General features: G+C 48.6%; 1 protein-coding gene across 2 annotated transcripts; it reads left to right on the top strand.

Moving 5' to 3' along the window:
• The first annotated feature begins 627 nt into the window (after positions 1 to 627).
• Positions 628 to 12,841, top strand: EARS2 (glutamyl-tRNA synthetase 2, mitochondrial). 2 transcript variants are annotated; one of them, XM_074964535.1, is made up of 9 exons: positions 628 to 796; positions 3,107 to 3,262; positions 4,605 to 4,794; positions 5,284 to 5,756; positions 7,113 to 7,221; positions 7,920 to 8,073; positions 9,139 to 9,269; positions 11,059 to 11,194; positions 11,858 to 12,841. In XM_074964535.1, exons 1-9 carry the CDS (start codon positions 652 to 654, stop codon positions 11,939 to 11,941), a joined length of 1,578 nt encoding a protein of 525 aa, XP_074820636.1. In that variant the 5' UTR covers positions 628 to 651; the 3' UTR covers positions 11,942 to 12,841. The 2 variants fall into 2 exon arrangements, with proteins under 2 accessions (XP_074820636.1, XP_074820637.1); XM_074964536.1 differs by lacking the exon at positions 628 to 796 and adding an exon at positions 2,061 to 2,307.
• The last annotated feature ends 305 nt before the right edge of the window (positions 12,842 to 13,146 follow it).

Genomic DNA, 13,146 nt, shown 5'->3' with positions numbered 1-13,146 from the left:
GTACCCCGCCCCCGCCGGCCCCGGATTGGCCCCTACTGGTCCCCGTAGCCCGCCTCCCCCACCAGAGGAGGCGAGGCTAGAGCCCTCCCGCGGCGCTCGCTGCCCCCCAGCCCGGTCCCGCCACGTCCCCTCGCCCGGCTGGGCCCGCTCCCCTCGGCCTGGTGCGGCGCCCCGAGACGAGCCGGGCGCCTGACAGGCCCCGCGCCAATCCCGGCTCGCCGCCCCGGGCCCCCCGCTGCCTGCCGGTCCCCGGCCCCGCACGGAGCTGCCCGTGGAGCGGGGACCCCCTGCCGGGAACGGGCGCGCGGGAAGCCCCCGGGTGTCGCTGGCGCTGAGGGGAAGGTGCCGCTTCTCCCGCGCCGCCCCGGAGAGGACCCAGGAGTTGTTGTTGTTGTTGTTCGGGGTGTGGGGATAGGCTTGGCCAGTGCGGAGTGACTTGTAGCTCGCCGCCGCCCCCCCCCCGTTTAGACACAGCGAAGCGCCCGGCAACCGTGCCCGGACCGGAGGCGTAAGATAAAGGGGACGTGGCTCCTTTAAGGGACGCCCCGCCCTGTGGTGTGGGGGCGAAGTTGATTGGCTGGCTGTGCGAAGCCGGATGCAGGTCGGCGCACCCACGTGCGCGTGGAGCTCCGTGCCGGAACCGGCGCTTCGATGGCGCCTGCGCTGCGGGGGGCTGGGCCCCTTCTGCGGGGGGCGCCTCGCTGGCGGCCCCCGCGCGGCGCCGGGGTGTCCTCTCGGGCGGGGGACGTGCCCTGCGGAGCTGGGGTGAGGGTGCGGTTCGCGCCCAGCCCCACAGGTAAAAGGGTCCCCGCGCAGGGCCGCGGTAGCAGCTGGGGTTGGAGTTCCTGTCCTCGCCTACACCTGGAGTTACCCACGCTGGGGTGAAGAACAGGAGGACTTGTGGCCCCTTAGAGACGAGCCAGTTTATTTGAGCATGAGCTTTCGTGAGCTGCAGCTCACTTCATCGGATGCATCTGCTGTAGCCCACGAAAGCGTATGCTCAAATAAACTGGCTCGTCTCTGAGGTGCCACAAGTCCTCCTGTTCTTCTTGCAAATACAGACTAACACGGCTGCTCCTCTGAAACCATACTGGGATGGCACGCTGCTGGCCGGGGGGGGTTCTGCCCTACTGGAAGGGACACTTGGGGGGCGGGGATGTAATTTGCATGAGAATTGTAAATGTGTCCTTGAAACACCCATTGAGACTTTAAAAAAGTGCCTGAAAACTAAACCAAAACTACTGAAATGTAGCTAATATCCGAGAGGATAAACTTGGTGTGAGTTAAAAATGAGCCTAATTTGTTGTGATTCGGGCGTGGGGATGTAAATAGAATGGTGAAACTCCTTTAGAATCTAAATGTCAACTTAAAATATAAAAATCACCCATCTAGTACAGGGCCAGAAATAATAAAAAAAAATAAAAGTAGCTGTTTAATAACCCTTCCCCACCTGCTTTTTGTATTTTTTTCATAATTTGCACTTTCGGAGAAACTTTCATTTAAAAGTTTTCAAAGCATGTCACAATGCCCCTGTGAGAGAGATGTGTATTATATCACTCTTCTGAGTTTAAAGGCTCAGGGTCACACGCAAAGGCTCTGTATACATACTAAAGTTGCGTCAGTTGAGCTAGAATAAATGTCTTAAATCGATTTGGATAAACTCATGCAAATGGCTCTATGGGCTCTTTTAAATCTGTTTACACCTGGGTTGTGTCAATATAATTTTAAGCTGATTCCTTCTCAATTTAAGTTATAATACATATAAGCAACAGAAAATTGATTTAAGAGTATCCACACAGAGATTTGCAGTGGTTTAAGTAAATAGATATGTTTTAAAAAATTAAACTGATACAAGTTTTGTATTTAAACAAGGCCTGTGCCTGTGACAGATCTGAGAATGGAACTCCAACTACCAGCTGGCACTTCCGTGTCACAGGAATAGGTGCCTTAAAAATAATGGACACAATCTGACAAACTTGGGCCCCTCAGCCTGTACAGAGCCCCATGGACTTCAGTGTGTCAATGCGGAGTGGTTTGTAATAATGGAACCTAAAATGGCTAGTTCTGTATGCTCAGTACTAGCACTCTCTCCCAGTGAAAATATACTGGTCTGTTTTTAGTCCTTTTTGTTTTCAGGTTCTCTTTTGTAGCTTGCTACAAGGGTTTGTTTAATGTGGGTTGCAGGGGAAACCCTCTCAACTGAAACTGAACATTCATAAAAACACTTCTGTTATAGGTGATACCTGACATTTACATCCTTTCATCTGTGAAGGCTCCCAAAACATTTTAAATACCTCTTTTAAAAAAGTACGTTTTACACCAAACTGTGACATTGTCCCTTAATAGATCTGTCTTATCACACTTTGAAATTAGTTGCATTAGTGATCAGTTAAACTGCATATGGGTATGTTGTATGCCAAGTCAGGAGCAGATCTTGCAGTGTTCTGCTCCAGCCGTACAGGTCTCCCAGATAAATAAGATAAAGGGCAATTTCCTCTGCTGCAATGAGAAGCACTGATTAATGGCCTCAGCTCCGAGAGGGTGGGATCATTACAAACTGGCAAATGCTTGGGCCGAGTTGGCAATCTGTGCAGGCTCTTGTGATCACACAGTCCATCCTGCCTTTACTAGGCCATTGCTGTTGACCCTCAGATTGCAAATTTACTCTTTGAAGACTTGTCTAGTAGGACATTGAACAGCTGCTGCTAATTTTCAATATTAGATCCCCTAACCAGTACTGAAACCTGTGTAAGTGAGAGTGCAGACCACACAAAACTCTTCAGTGTTTTGGAGAGGAAGACAGAAGCTAATCATGCCATCTGAAAGAGTTTTGAGAATGGCTTTCTCCAGTGGATACTGTCATTTAAATCATATTCAGCACCAGCTCAAGGAAGCCATTTCTGAAAACGAGTCATCAGTGCTTCAGTTTCCTAGTGTAGACAGAGCTTTAATGGTCTGCATAGCCATTTGGTGTTTCTCTGTGCTGTTCAGGTGTAATAATGTGTGAAATGCCATCATAATAGTTTACAGCTCCTGTTGAAAAACTTCTTTTGTCGATTGTATCTAATTTGACCTGACTTACTCTGCTTTTGCTCTTATAACCCAGGCTTTCTGCACTTGGGCGGCCTTCGCACTGCTTTGTACAATTACATTTTTGCTAGAAAAAACCAAGGGGCTTTTATCTTGAGACTGGAAGATACGGATCAAAGTCGCATTGTGGCTGGGGCTGCGGAAGGAATAGAGGATATGCTGGATTGGGCAGGTAACTTCCAAGTCTATACACTTCACTTCTTAACTACTGAATCAATCTACACCATGAAGAGTTTTACTATTAAAAAGAACCTCACTAAAATTCAAAATCCCGTCAGCACTCTTCCTTGCTATTCAATATATTGAGTGGTTATCACAAAGGGCTAGGAGCCAGAAGGGTCCTATTGTAGTAAGACTAGCTAATGATTAGGTGAGTGTCCTTTGGTTATCCTGTGCAGAAGGACCATGGATGTTTACCTGGAAAGAGATGCATCCCTACCAAAGAGGTGTGTGGGAGGTTGGCAAAAAGACCAGGAGTTGGAACTGAGAGAACTCAGCATGAGTTAATAAATTGTATGCGTGCATGTAATTTGCAAAAAAGGTTCTGTGACATGTCTTATAAGATTCAGAGATGGTTGTTCATCTGTGTACACACCAGTCTCCGGGCTGCATCCTTTGCCTCTTTTTGTGCTTGGATGAGTGTTAAAGATATTGCACTGATGGTGAACGTTTGAGAAGACGGTGTTACTGTTAATTCTGTTTCGCATGTTTAGAATTCCGAGTACTCTGGTAATTGAATCACTTTACAGTAGAGAAAATAATGGGTCCTAAAATCTCAGCTGCATTTCTGTGAAGATAGTGTAACTTACCAGAGGAAGGTGAGTGCGGGCAGCCACACTTACATACTTCACACTCGGCTACTTGAAATGTATTGGACCTGCTCAAGTATTTGCCAGTTTGTCATGGTCTCACCTACCAGAGGCTGGAAACCTGAAAGAGACTATAAACCACGGGTGGCCAAACTTACTGACCTTCTGAGCTGAATCTGACAATCTTCAGCAGTTCAAGAGCCAGGGTGGGTCTGCCGGGGCTCAGGGCTTCTGCCCTGCGGGAGGCACCGGCCAGGGCTCAGGGCTTCAGTCCCGCTCCTGCTGAAGCCCTGAGCCCCAGAAGGCGTGCTTCACAGGAGTGAATTCCCGAGACCCCCTTCCCCACTGGGCAGAAGCCCCTACTCCACCACCTTCCTGCAAGACAGAGGTCCCAAGCTCTCTCATCCACCCCAAGTCTGGTAGGTAGAGAATGGGGTGGGACTCCGCGATCCGCATTTTAACTGTAAAAGAGCTGTATGTGGCTTGCGAGCCACAGTTTGGCCACCCCTGCTATAAACGCTAACACTATTGATGGCTCTGGAAGATTCCTCTAGAGTTCACCAGGTAAAGTCCCGGGCTGCGAGTGAGCAGTGTGCTCTGTGGACACACTACAAACTCTTGCCTTCTGATCCCTGTTGAATGCTCTATCATCAGACTTTACCTTGGACTGAGAGCTTGTTAAATCCCATAAATCTGGCATTCCAGGTATCCCACCTGATGAAAGCCCTCGCAAAGGAGGCCCAGTTGGGCCCTACCAGCAGTCTCTCAGACTTGAGCTGTATAAGAAAGCCAGCGAGTTTCTTCTGGAGAATGGTGCTGCCTACCGCTGCTTTTGCACCCCTCAGCGTCTGGAACTGCTGAAGAAGGATGCGCTACGGAATCGTCAGACACCACGGTAGGGGGGCTTCCTGTGGAGTGTGTGCATGCAGAACCAGTGAAGAAGTCTCTGGCATTGGGATCCAAGACACCAGCTCCCCAGCTACAGGGGCATGGAGGGCATTAACAGCTCAGAATAATCAGAGCTCTTACTTGTCACTTTGGCTTTAGCTCCAAATGTATCTTGTTGTTGAAGGGAAAGTCCCAGTCTCTAGCCTAAATGATCATGTTTAACATTTATATAGCACCTACTGTCTCTAAAGAGCATTACACACATTAACTGATCAAGCTTCTCAATCCCCCACCCTCCCAGTGAGGTGTGTAAGTAGATAAACATTATCCGCACCTTACAGAACGAGGGGCTGAGACATAGAGGTGAGACTTGACCCAGCCCTGAGTGAATTGTTGCCAGAGCTGAGATTAGAACTCAGGATCCAGACTAGAATAGAAAAAGCTGACCTTTTGCCAGTGGTACTGAACCAAGACCATTGCTCTCCTGTCCCAAAAGGTATGACAACAGGTGCCGACACTTGAGCTCAGAGCGAGTGGCTGAGAAGTTGTCGCAGCACTCTGACTACGTGGTCCGCTTTCGTTTGAAGGAAGGTGTGGAGCCCTTTCATGATCTGGTCTATGGATGGAGCAAGCATGAAGTGGCTACTGTGGAAGGTGACCCGGTGATCTTAAAAGGGGATGGCTTCCCCACATACCACCTGGCAAATGTGGTGGATGACCATCACATGGGAATTAGCCACGTTCTCCGTGGAACTGAGTGGCTTACTTCAACATCCAAGCACCTTCTTATCTACAGAGCCTTTGGCTGGGACCCTCCTCGGTTTGGCCACCTTCCGTTGCTCTTGAACAAAGATGGCAGTAAACTGTCCAAAAGGCAGGGAGACATTTTTCTAGAACATTTTGTTCAAGATGGCTGCTTGCCGGAAGCTCTACTGGACATCGTCACCAACTGCGGCTCTGGATTTGCAGGTACTTGGGGACAGACCTGACTCACTGGGAGCTGCCCCAAGGTCTGGTTACTTGACACGTTTGCTGCTTGTGGAAAGATTTGGTGTATTAATGTTTCAGCACTCTCTGAGCTCTCTTTGGAGGAGGTCAAAAAGGAAGGTCTCAGAAGGGGTCTCTACAACCAAAATGCTGCCAGCTCCTCTAAAGTCCCCCCAAGAGTGATGAGGGTCAGGATACCTCTGGGGAGCTGTTTAAAATTGAGTCCAGTTCCTAGTGGGCAGAGGTCCAGATCTTAACGGCCACCTGGTGACAGTCTCAGCAGAGAGGGAATGGGTTATGGAGGTGGTCCCTCCAAAGCATGGGTGGGGTGGATTGGGGAAAGCTTGCCCTTCTGCTCCCCACACTAGAGGATTTCAGTCCCCAAGACTGTCCGTTCAGCACCAGCTTCATTGTAAAATGAAAAGAGCTGGAGGTGAGGTGTCAGGAGAGCAGCAGCTGCTCTGGGGACTGTTGGGGACACTTCTGCTCTCTGATTAGTAGTTAAAACACTACATTAAAGATTTTCCCCTGCCTGTTTAACCTGAAAGTCCATGGGAAGCTGGGCCAGTCACTCCCTTTCAGATTCTCATTTTGCAGGAGTCACAAACAGTCTCATGTCTCAGCAAGACAGCACTTCCTATGTGTGGCTTAGGAACCCCACTGCAAATTAACCCCTTCCCAGGGGATGAAAGTTTCTGCCTCTGAACACTTTTGCTGCTGGGTTGAGCAACGTGAGGATGATATCTCTTTAAGAACTGAATCAGAACAGCAAAAAGCCAGAGGGAAAAGTCCCTGGTTCCAACCAGTCACAGGGCCTCTCCAGGCTGTCTGGTGCATGGGGGATGCAGTATTGTTCTATGAAGCTTCGCAGTAATGCTCTGAATCAGTGTTCCCCGCCCCCTACCCCCCTACCTTCGTAACAATTCAGTGCTGCTGTTAAATGGCCTGGGTACCCTGCACTGGCGCTGCCAGGCCGACTGCTGCATGGGCAGGTGTTAGAGATACAGGGGAAATTATTAGTTAGGTAACGGCACTTCTACTCAAATACTTCATTCAGTGTCACCCGTTTAAAACAGCAGGAACTCCCTGGGCACTGCCTGTAGCTGGGACTTGGTAGAAAAGTTGGCGGAGTCTGTTCTCAGGATGAGACTGGCATCGCGCAAAATCTTGCCATGAGGGCTCTGCCTTTCTCTTAAGAAAGTTCCCTGCTCTGTGTTGGCACTGAGCAGGTGTGGAGAGACCCTCCAGTGTCACTGTTTCCTTGGTTACGATGAGCAGCAGTGATACTAGCTCTCCATGGGAGCGAATGCATGATGCCATTGTTGGGTTATTTTGCAGGCAATCAGATGGGCAGGACGCTGGAGGAGCTGATCTTGGAGTTTGATGTGGGCAGAATTACCACCCACTCAGCCCTGCTGGATCTTGACAAACTCCTAGAATTCAACAGGTATGACAATTGGGTGTAGCACCTTATTCATCTCCAACCAACTCTAAAAATTGCCCTCCATGGACTTAGCTTCACCTAATGACTCTGTCCACCTGCTCCCCTGGCCTGCTGTTCCAGTCATGACCTCTTCTCTGTATTCTCCACTGTTGGGGTTCCTTTCTCCCTTGAGCCCCACTCCATCTACTGTAAAGCAAATAGTTTTTCAGCAGCTCCATATAAGCGTCCTGCCCGTTGCACCCAGTGGAAGGTTCAGCGCAGTGGCTCCCTTCCTCTTTAACCTGATGGCGCAAGGCTCTGAAATCCGCCATTCTGCAAATCGATACCAAATGGGGGGAATTGAGCCAACCTCCTAAATCACACTAGCATTCATGTGCCAGGAGCTTGTATACTATGGTGGTGGTCATGGTAGGAAAGCCTAGCTAGATGGGCCATGTTGTGAGGAGAATGCAAGGACTTAAGTCTGGGTGAGAAATTACTTTTTAAAAATCATCATTATTAATGGTGTACCTCTGTGAAGTGCCCCACCTTCTCCCAGAGCCATGTATTGAGGATTGTTGAATATTTACACTCACTGTAATGTTGATTTTTCTAAATGATTCTATGGGTTTATTTTGTAAACACTGTATAATGACGTTCATAAGTCTGAGTCTAAGCCAAAGAGGTCTGTAGCCATTGGGATGGTTCTGTCTTCTGTGCAGGATTCACCTGGTCCAGCAGATTGGAGATGAGAGGCTACGACGAAAGCTGGTGACGGAGCTGCAGACGAAGGTGGAGCAGGTCTATGGTGATCAGCTTGTGGCCAGAAAGGTTCTAGAGAAGGATTATGTGGAGCGAGTCCTCCTACTGAGAAAAGTATGACCAGCATTAAAGCTATGGTGCCCTTTGGGAGAGGAGTAGAGAGTTGGGAGGGCAGAAGCTCTGCAGGTGACCCAGCTGGGTTCTGGGCAATGCTAGAACTTGAGCTCTAAAGCTCCAAGGCCTCACAAACAGTGAGAGGTCCTATCCTGCCAGGCACCTGCATCCCTGCTTAATACCAAAATATGGAGCTGTGGAGGCAGTCCAAGTTGCAGGTATGACACTCCAAGCATCTCCACTATCTTTGCAGACCTGCGTGTCTATCCAAAATGACCTTGCTGGGTAGTGAGCAGCCATTTCTATCACCAAACCCCCATCACAGATGGTGGTCTCAGCAGAGAGACCAAGGACTGAATGGGCCTTCTCTTGCCCCAGGAGATTGGTTATCTTCAGGGCTCGTTGGCTAGGAAGTTGGGGAAGCTTGCCTACCTTCTGCCTGTTCTGGGGCTAAATGGAGAGAGCATGTCTCCAGCTATGTCAGTGTGGGACTTTGTGGTTAAATCAAGAGGGTTCCTTAATCCAGAGCTCTGATCTAAAAGGAGGTGGCAAAGCAAGGCTTGAGGTGGGAGCAGAGGAGATGATGGCCCTGCCTATTGCTACATGAGCAAGGCCGCATGGTTCCTACACTCCAGCCCCATGAGATCACTGCAGGTTTGGGGGTCACTGCACACTCTTGCTTTAGAAAGGCAGGAAATACTGTGGCTCTTGAAAATGTGGTTTCACTATGGCAGCAAATATAAAATTACTCATGTGACTTCCTGCTTCTGCCCTCAGTGAATCAGCAAGTTAATGTCGGGGGGAGTCATTTGCAGAGTCCTGCTCTGACTCAGCCTGCTTGCTCGACCGCTGGCCTGTTACGGAGGCTCGTTGTCCCTGACTCATTGTTGCCCAGCACTTGCATCGTCATTTATGCCAGTGTCAGCATTCCGCCCTCTGAACTGGTGAGAGTGCAGAGCAGTGGTGAATGACCCTTTTGTCACCCTGACATCTAGCTGGAAATAGACTTCATCTTTTCTCTCCCTGAGCTGCCCGATCTTGACAGACCTTCTTTCCATCCCGCAGGGTCACATAAGCCGCCTGAAGAACTTGGTGGCGCCTGAGTATTCTTACTTATGGGTCAGGCCCTCAGTGTCCCGAGAGCAGCTGCAAACCATTTCAGCAGAAGTAGATGAGATAGGAAAGCTAGTCATAGGGTAAGTGTCTCTTCCCTGCTCTCTTCTCTCCCGCCTGCCCCCTCCAGCTGGTCTTGCTGCTCAGTCTGCGCTGGCACCAGACACAAACTCTTGAAAACATGCTGTAATTAGTGTGCATCAAGAGGCTAAACACATTCACATTCAGTCCTCACCCTCTCTATCCTCTCTCGGCCGCACTCGATGCTCACCTCCAGTCAGCCGATGAAACCAGCCTCTATCACCCACTTGTTACATTTTCAAACAAGCACCTTTGTGCTTTCTCCCATGCTGCCCCAGGTGCATGGGGGGCACTCTCTGTAAACATTCACAAAACTACCTCCATGCCACCTTCCAGTCTCCTTAAAACTCTCCTCTGCCAAGATGCCAACAAACCCTGTTAGGCAGCTGGTGTTCAGAGATCACTGCCTCTCATGCTGACTGGTAGGCTCTCATTGTTTACTCGTCCCCCCGCAGCAGTCTGTCTGTCTGTCCATCCTTGTCTTGTATGGAGGGTTTATGTATATGAACAGTTAGCGCACAGCAAGCTGGGGTGTAAGTCTACCTCACAGTAGCCTGCGCACACTAGCTGTCCATGTGGACCCTGCTTCTGTGCTCTAAAAGTTCCCTAGTGCACTCTGATTTACTCCAGTTTCACATTGGGGTGTATCAAAGCGTGTTGCAATTACCTGTGGTGCAATTCACCAACTGTAGTCTCTAACTTTCAAGAATCCAGGAAGGTTTGGCTCAAACTTTCACGTGCAGGAGGATGTTCAAAACAATTCTGATTATTAATAAAATGACCAGGGTGTTTGTCTGGAATTAATCTGGGATCTTGTGGCCTGCAGAATGCAAGAGACCAGTGTAATAAACTGTAAACTTCTACACAAATTCTCAGCTAATCTGAATAATTGTCACCTCTGGAGTTCCTGGAGGGGACCTCTGCTGTTTCCATGTCTGCATTTCCGCCTAGTGCGCCACAGTCCTCTGTTCAGAAACAGTGCTGCGATGGAGGACAGTCCATACCGCTTCTGCTGTGCACTATCTCCTTTACTTTATGCCTCTGGCCTTCACACAGCTCTGCCAGTGCATTTCAGCCCTGACCTGTACCATCCTCTCTTCCACTCCTAAATCTCCTTCTCCGAGCTCTGCTAAGCCACCATAATATGGACCTGCACAGTCATCTGCAATTCGGATCCTAGACTCCCCAGACCTCAGTTCCAACCTTCAGCAAACCCTGCTACTCTGGACCAAGGGCCTCTTCTGAGCCGAGACTAGCAGTTGTGCTGAAAGCTAAATTTTGACCGGTTTCAGAGTAGCAGGACCATAACTGATACAGTGATTTTGACCGTAACTGATGCAGTGATGTCTGCAGACCTTGACAGACAGCTGGAAACAGGACCTCTGAGAGGTGCAAGCTGCCTGTTCATTGTAGTGGGACAGTAACTGAACCTTAACAGTGGCAATGCAAATGTCAGGAGAAACATCCAGCTAACATGCAGAGCACACTGGGCCTGCTCTTATAGTTGGGGTAACATTAGTAACAGGTCCTGTCCCTGACTCCTCTAGAGATCATGTCCGTGTTAAAAAATGTCTGATCAGGCATGTGGTTTTCCAGATCTCTGGCATCATTTTATAATCCCTTGCCTATCTGAGCTAACTGTTTTCCTGGTGCTGCTGAGGTAGTGCTTAGCTTCCTAAAAGCAATAGTTTGCTTGTATGCAAAAGGGTCATTTGTGGCAGCTCCTACTGTCAGCGGGAATTCCTCACTTCCACGTGTCACTAGACTGAGAGGGCTTCTTCTCTCCCAAAGGCTGATGGAAGGGCAGACTGCTGCCCTGACTACAGAAGGGTTGAATGAAGACCTGAGAGGCCTACAGGAGCAGACGAGAGGGACCAAATACAGCAGCATGATGAAACTCCTCCGCTTGGCCCTCAGTGGACAGCAGGTAAAAGCCATTTGAAGTTGAGACCTTCCCATCCAGTAATAACAGCCTGCTCTCTGGTCACAAGACAGGCTTTTGGGTGCTAAATCTTGTGTGTGTTTTCCTCAGTTACTGTAATAAGTGAATGTGCTAATGTGAAAAAGCTCCTTGGCAGAGAGGGATGCTAAGAGAGGCAAGAAGTACCAAGCCATCCCCCCAGAGCTGCAAACCTGTGGTTGGAAAAGCAGCTGGCTTGTTTGTAAGGGGCATTGTCAGCTTTTGGGTGTGTCATCGTTCAAAATGTAACCAATAATAAATTCCTCGTTTGGTCCAAAATGATTGTTAAAAAGCAGGGCGAGTTCTCTCATGGCATAACTCCTCTGAGTTTGATGGCGCTACCCCAGCAGAGAAGTTGGCCTGATGTTGGGGACTTTTCTTTCAAGATGACAGAACCAGTGTCTTATATTAGAAATTTCAGGATATTTTAATCGCAGGTGACTAACAACTCATCATTCAGTCATCTCCAGTATAGAGTGATACAGACTTGTACCCACTGGATGTTACCAAGGGAAAAACATAAAAAACTCCAAGTTCTGATAGTGTTGTGATGAGCGCAGTGTGAGAATGTGAGTAGAACAACAGAGTGTTTGCTTTCACTTGTGCAGTGTCTTTTGTGTGTGTTTTCAGCACGGACCAAGCGTGGCTGAGATGATGGTTTCCTTGGGACCTAGAGAAGTGTGTGAACGGATAAAGAAGGTGCTTTCCAACTAGCAAGAAGCTTCCTAGAGGGAATGGCTCCAGCAGACAGCGCTCCCCTTCCGAGACCTATGTGTTCTTCAGTACCGCACCCTAAATTCTGTGGTCACAATATTTCACAGGAACTGGGCCTTATACCATGCTGAATTTGTGAGAGTGCCATCAGCACACTTGAAGATCTCTGTGTGTCTTCATGAGGCATAACCTAGTTCATATAAGGGGTGCAACTGAATTCCGATTCAGATCTGCTTCAGTGTCTTCATCTTGTGGGACCAGGCTGACATTCAGATTGGGATATGGAGTCCTTCATCTTAACTGTATGTTCAAGTCCAGCCTAGCTTGGCAGTGACTGAAAGTGGTTACTTCTGATGGCTGTTTGATTTCCCATAAGCCACAGCATGGTGATCTCTTTTTGAAGCTGTGTCCACATGATCCAGAAACCATCACAACTGATGCTGATTAGCCCCCAGTTGGCAATCTGAGCGGAGAGGTCACATGTAAATGGGCAATGTAGATTTGATCCCCTCAGCCATACAAAGTGCCCTTCCAGGTCTGGCTTGATGCATGTTGGTGGGGACTGTTGTGTGAGAGAAGTGTACACTTTTCACTCTCTCTGTTCTGTGGGTGACGCAAGGACTTTTCTTTCCAGCACTGTAAACCACATTTTTCATGAATACTTAATTCTACTTTTTAAAAAAGTCCCTGATATTTTTGTTTTTGAACTGGACCCAGGAAAAGATAACAAATAGCAGTTTCTGTGCTAGAGTATTACAGTGCACATCGTCATGTTCAGTTAGCAATTTGGTTTTTAAAGCCCCTTTTTTGGATAAAAGCACTTTCATTCTAACATGAAATTGGGGATGCTGGTTCCTTTCCTTGCAGGTCATCCTACCTGCCTTCCCACCCCCCACCCCCACCCCCACCCCATTAACGCAGCAGAGAAAACATGTACATTCGTACAGCTGTATCTAAATGTGACGTGAGTGTGTAACTCTTTCCTATCATAAAAATCTATAACTGTTTTACTGTGGCCTTCTTTCAGCAGTGTCTTTCAGTGCATCTAAGGTGGGGAAGTGTCCAGGTCTTTCAAGAACTGTACATTGGGAACATTAAGTTACTGTGTGCTCCCCCTCAATGTCCAAATGTTGCATTTTAAACATATGCGAGTCTACTCCTTGTGGATAAATAATGATGGGCCCCATTTTGTTCTGAAGTCAACA

This window comes from Natator depressus, chromosome 10 (genome assembly GCF_965152275.1).
Source record: "Natator depressus isolate rNatDep1 chromosome 10, rNatDep2.hap1, whole genome shotgun sequence".
Taxonomy (NCBI): Eukaryota; Metazoa; Chordata; order Testudines; family Cheloniidae; genus Natator; species Natator depressus.
This window is presented reverse-complemented; position numbering and strand designations above follow the sequence as displayed.

What these genes read in the sequence shown, in the direction of transcription:
- EARS2 (XM_074964535.1), top strand. Translation starts at nt 652, where the DNA reads ATGGCGCCTGCGCTGCGGGGGGCTGGGCCCCTTCTGCGGGGGGCGCCT. An exon ending in CTGCGGCTCTGGATTTGCAG is followed by an intron (nt 5,757 to 7,112) that starts GTACTTGGGGAC and finishes GTTATTTTGCAG; the next exon opens with GCAATCAGATGGGCAGGACG. An exon ending in ATAGGAAAGCTAGTCATAGG is followed by an intron (nt 9,270 to 11,058) that starts GTAAGTGTCTCT and finishes TCTCTCCCAAAG; the next exon opens with GCTGATGGAAGGGCAGACTG.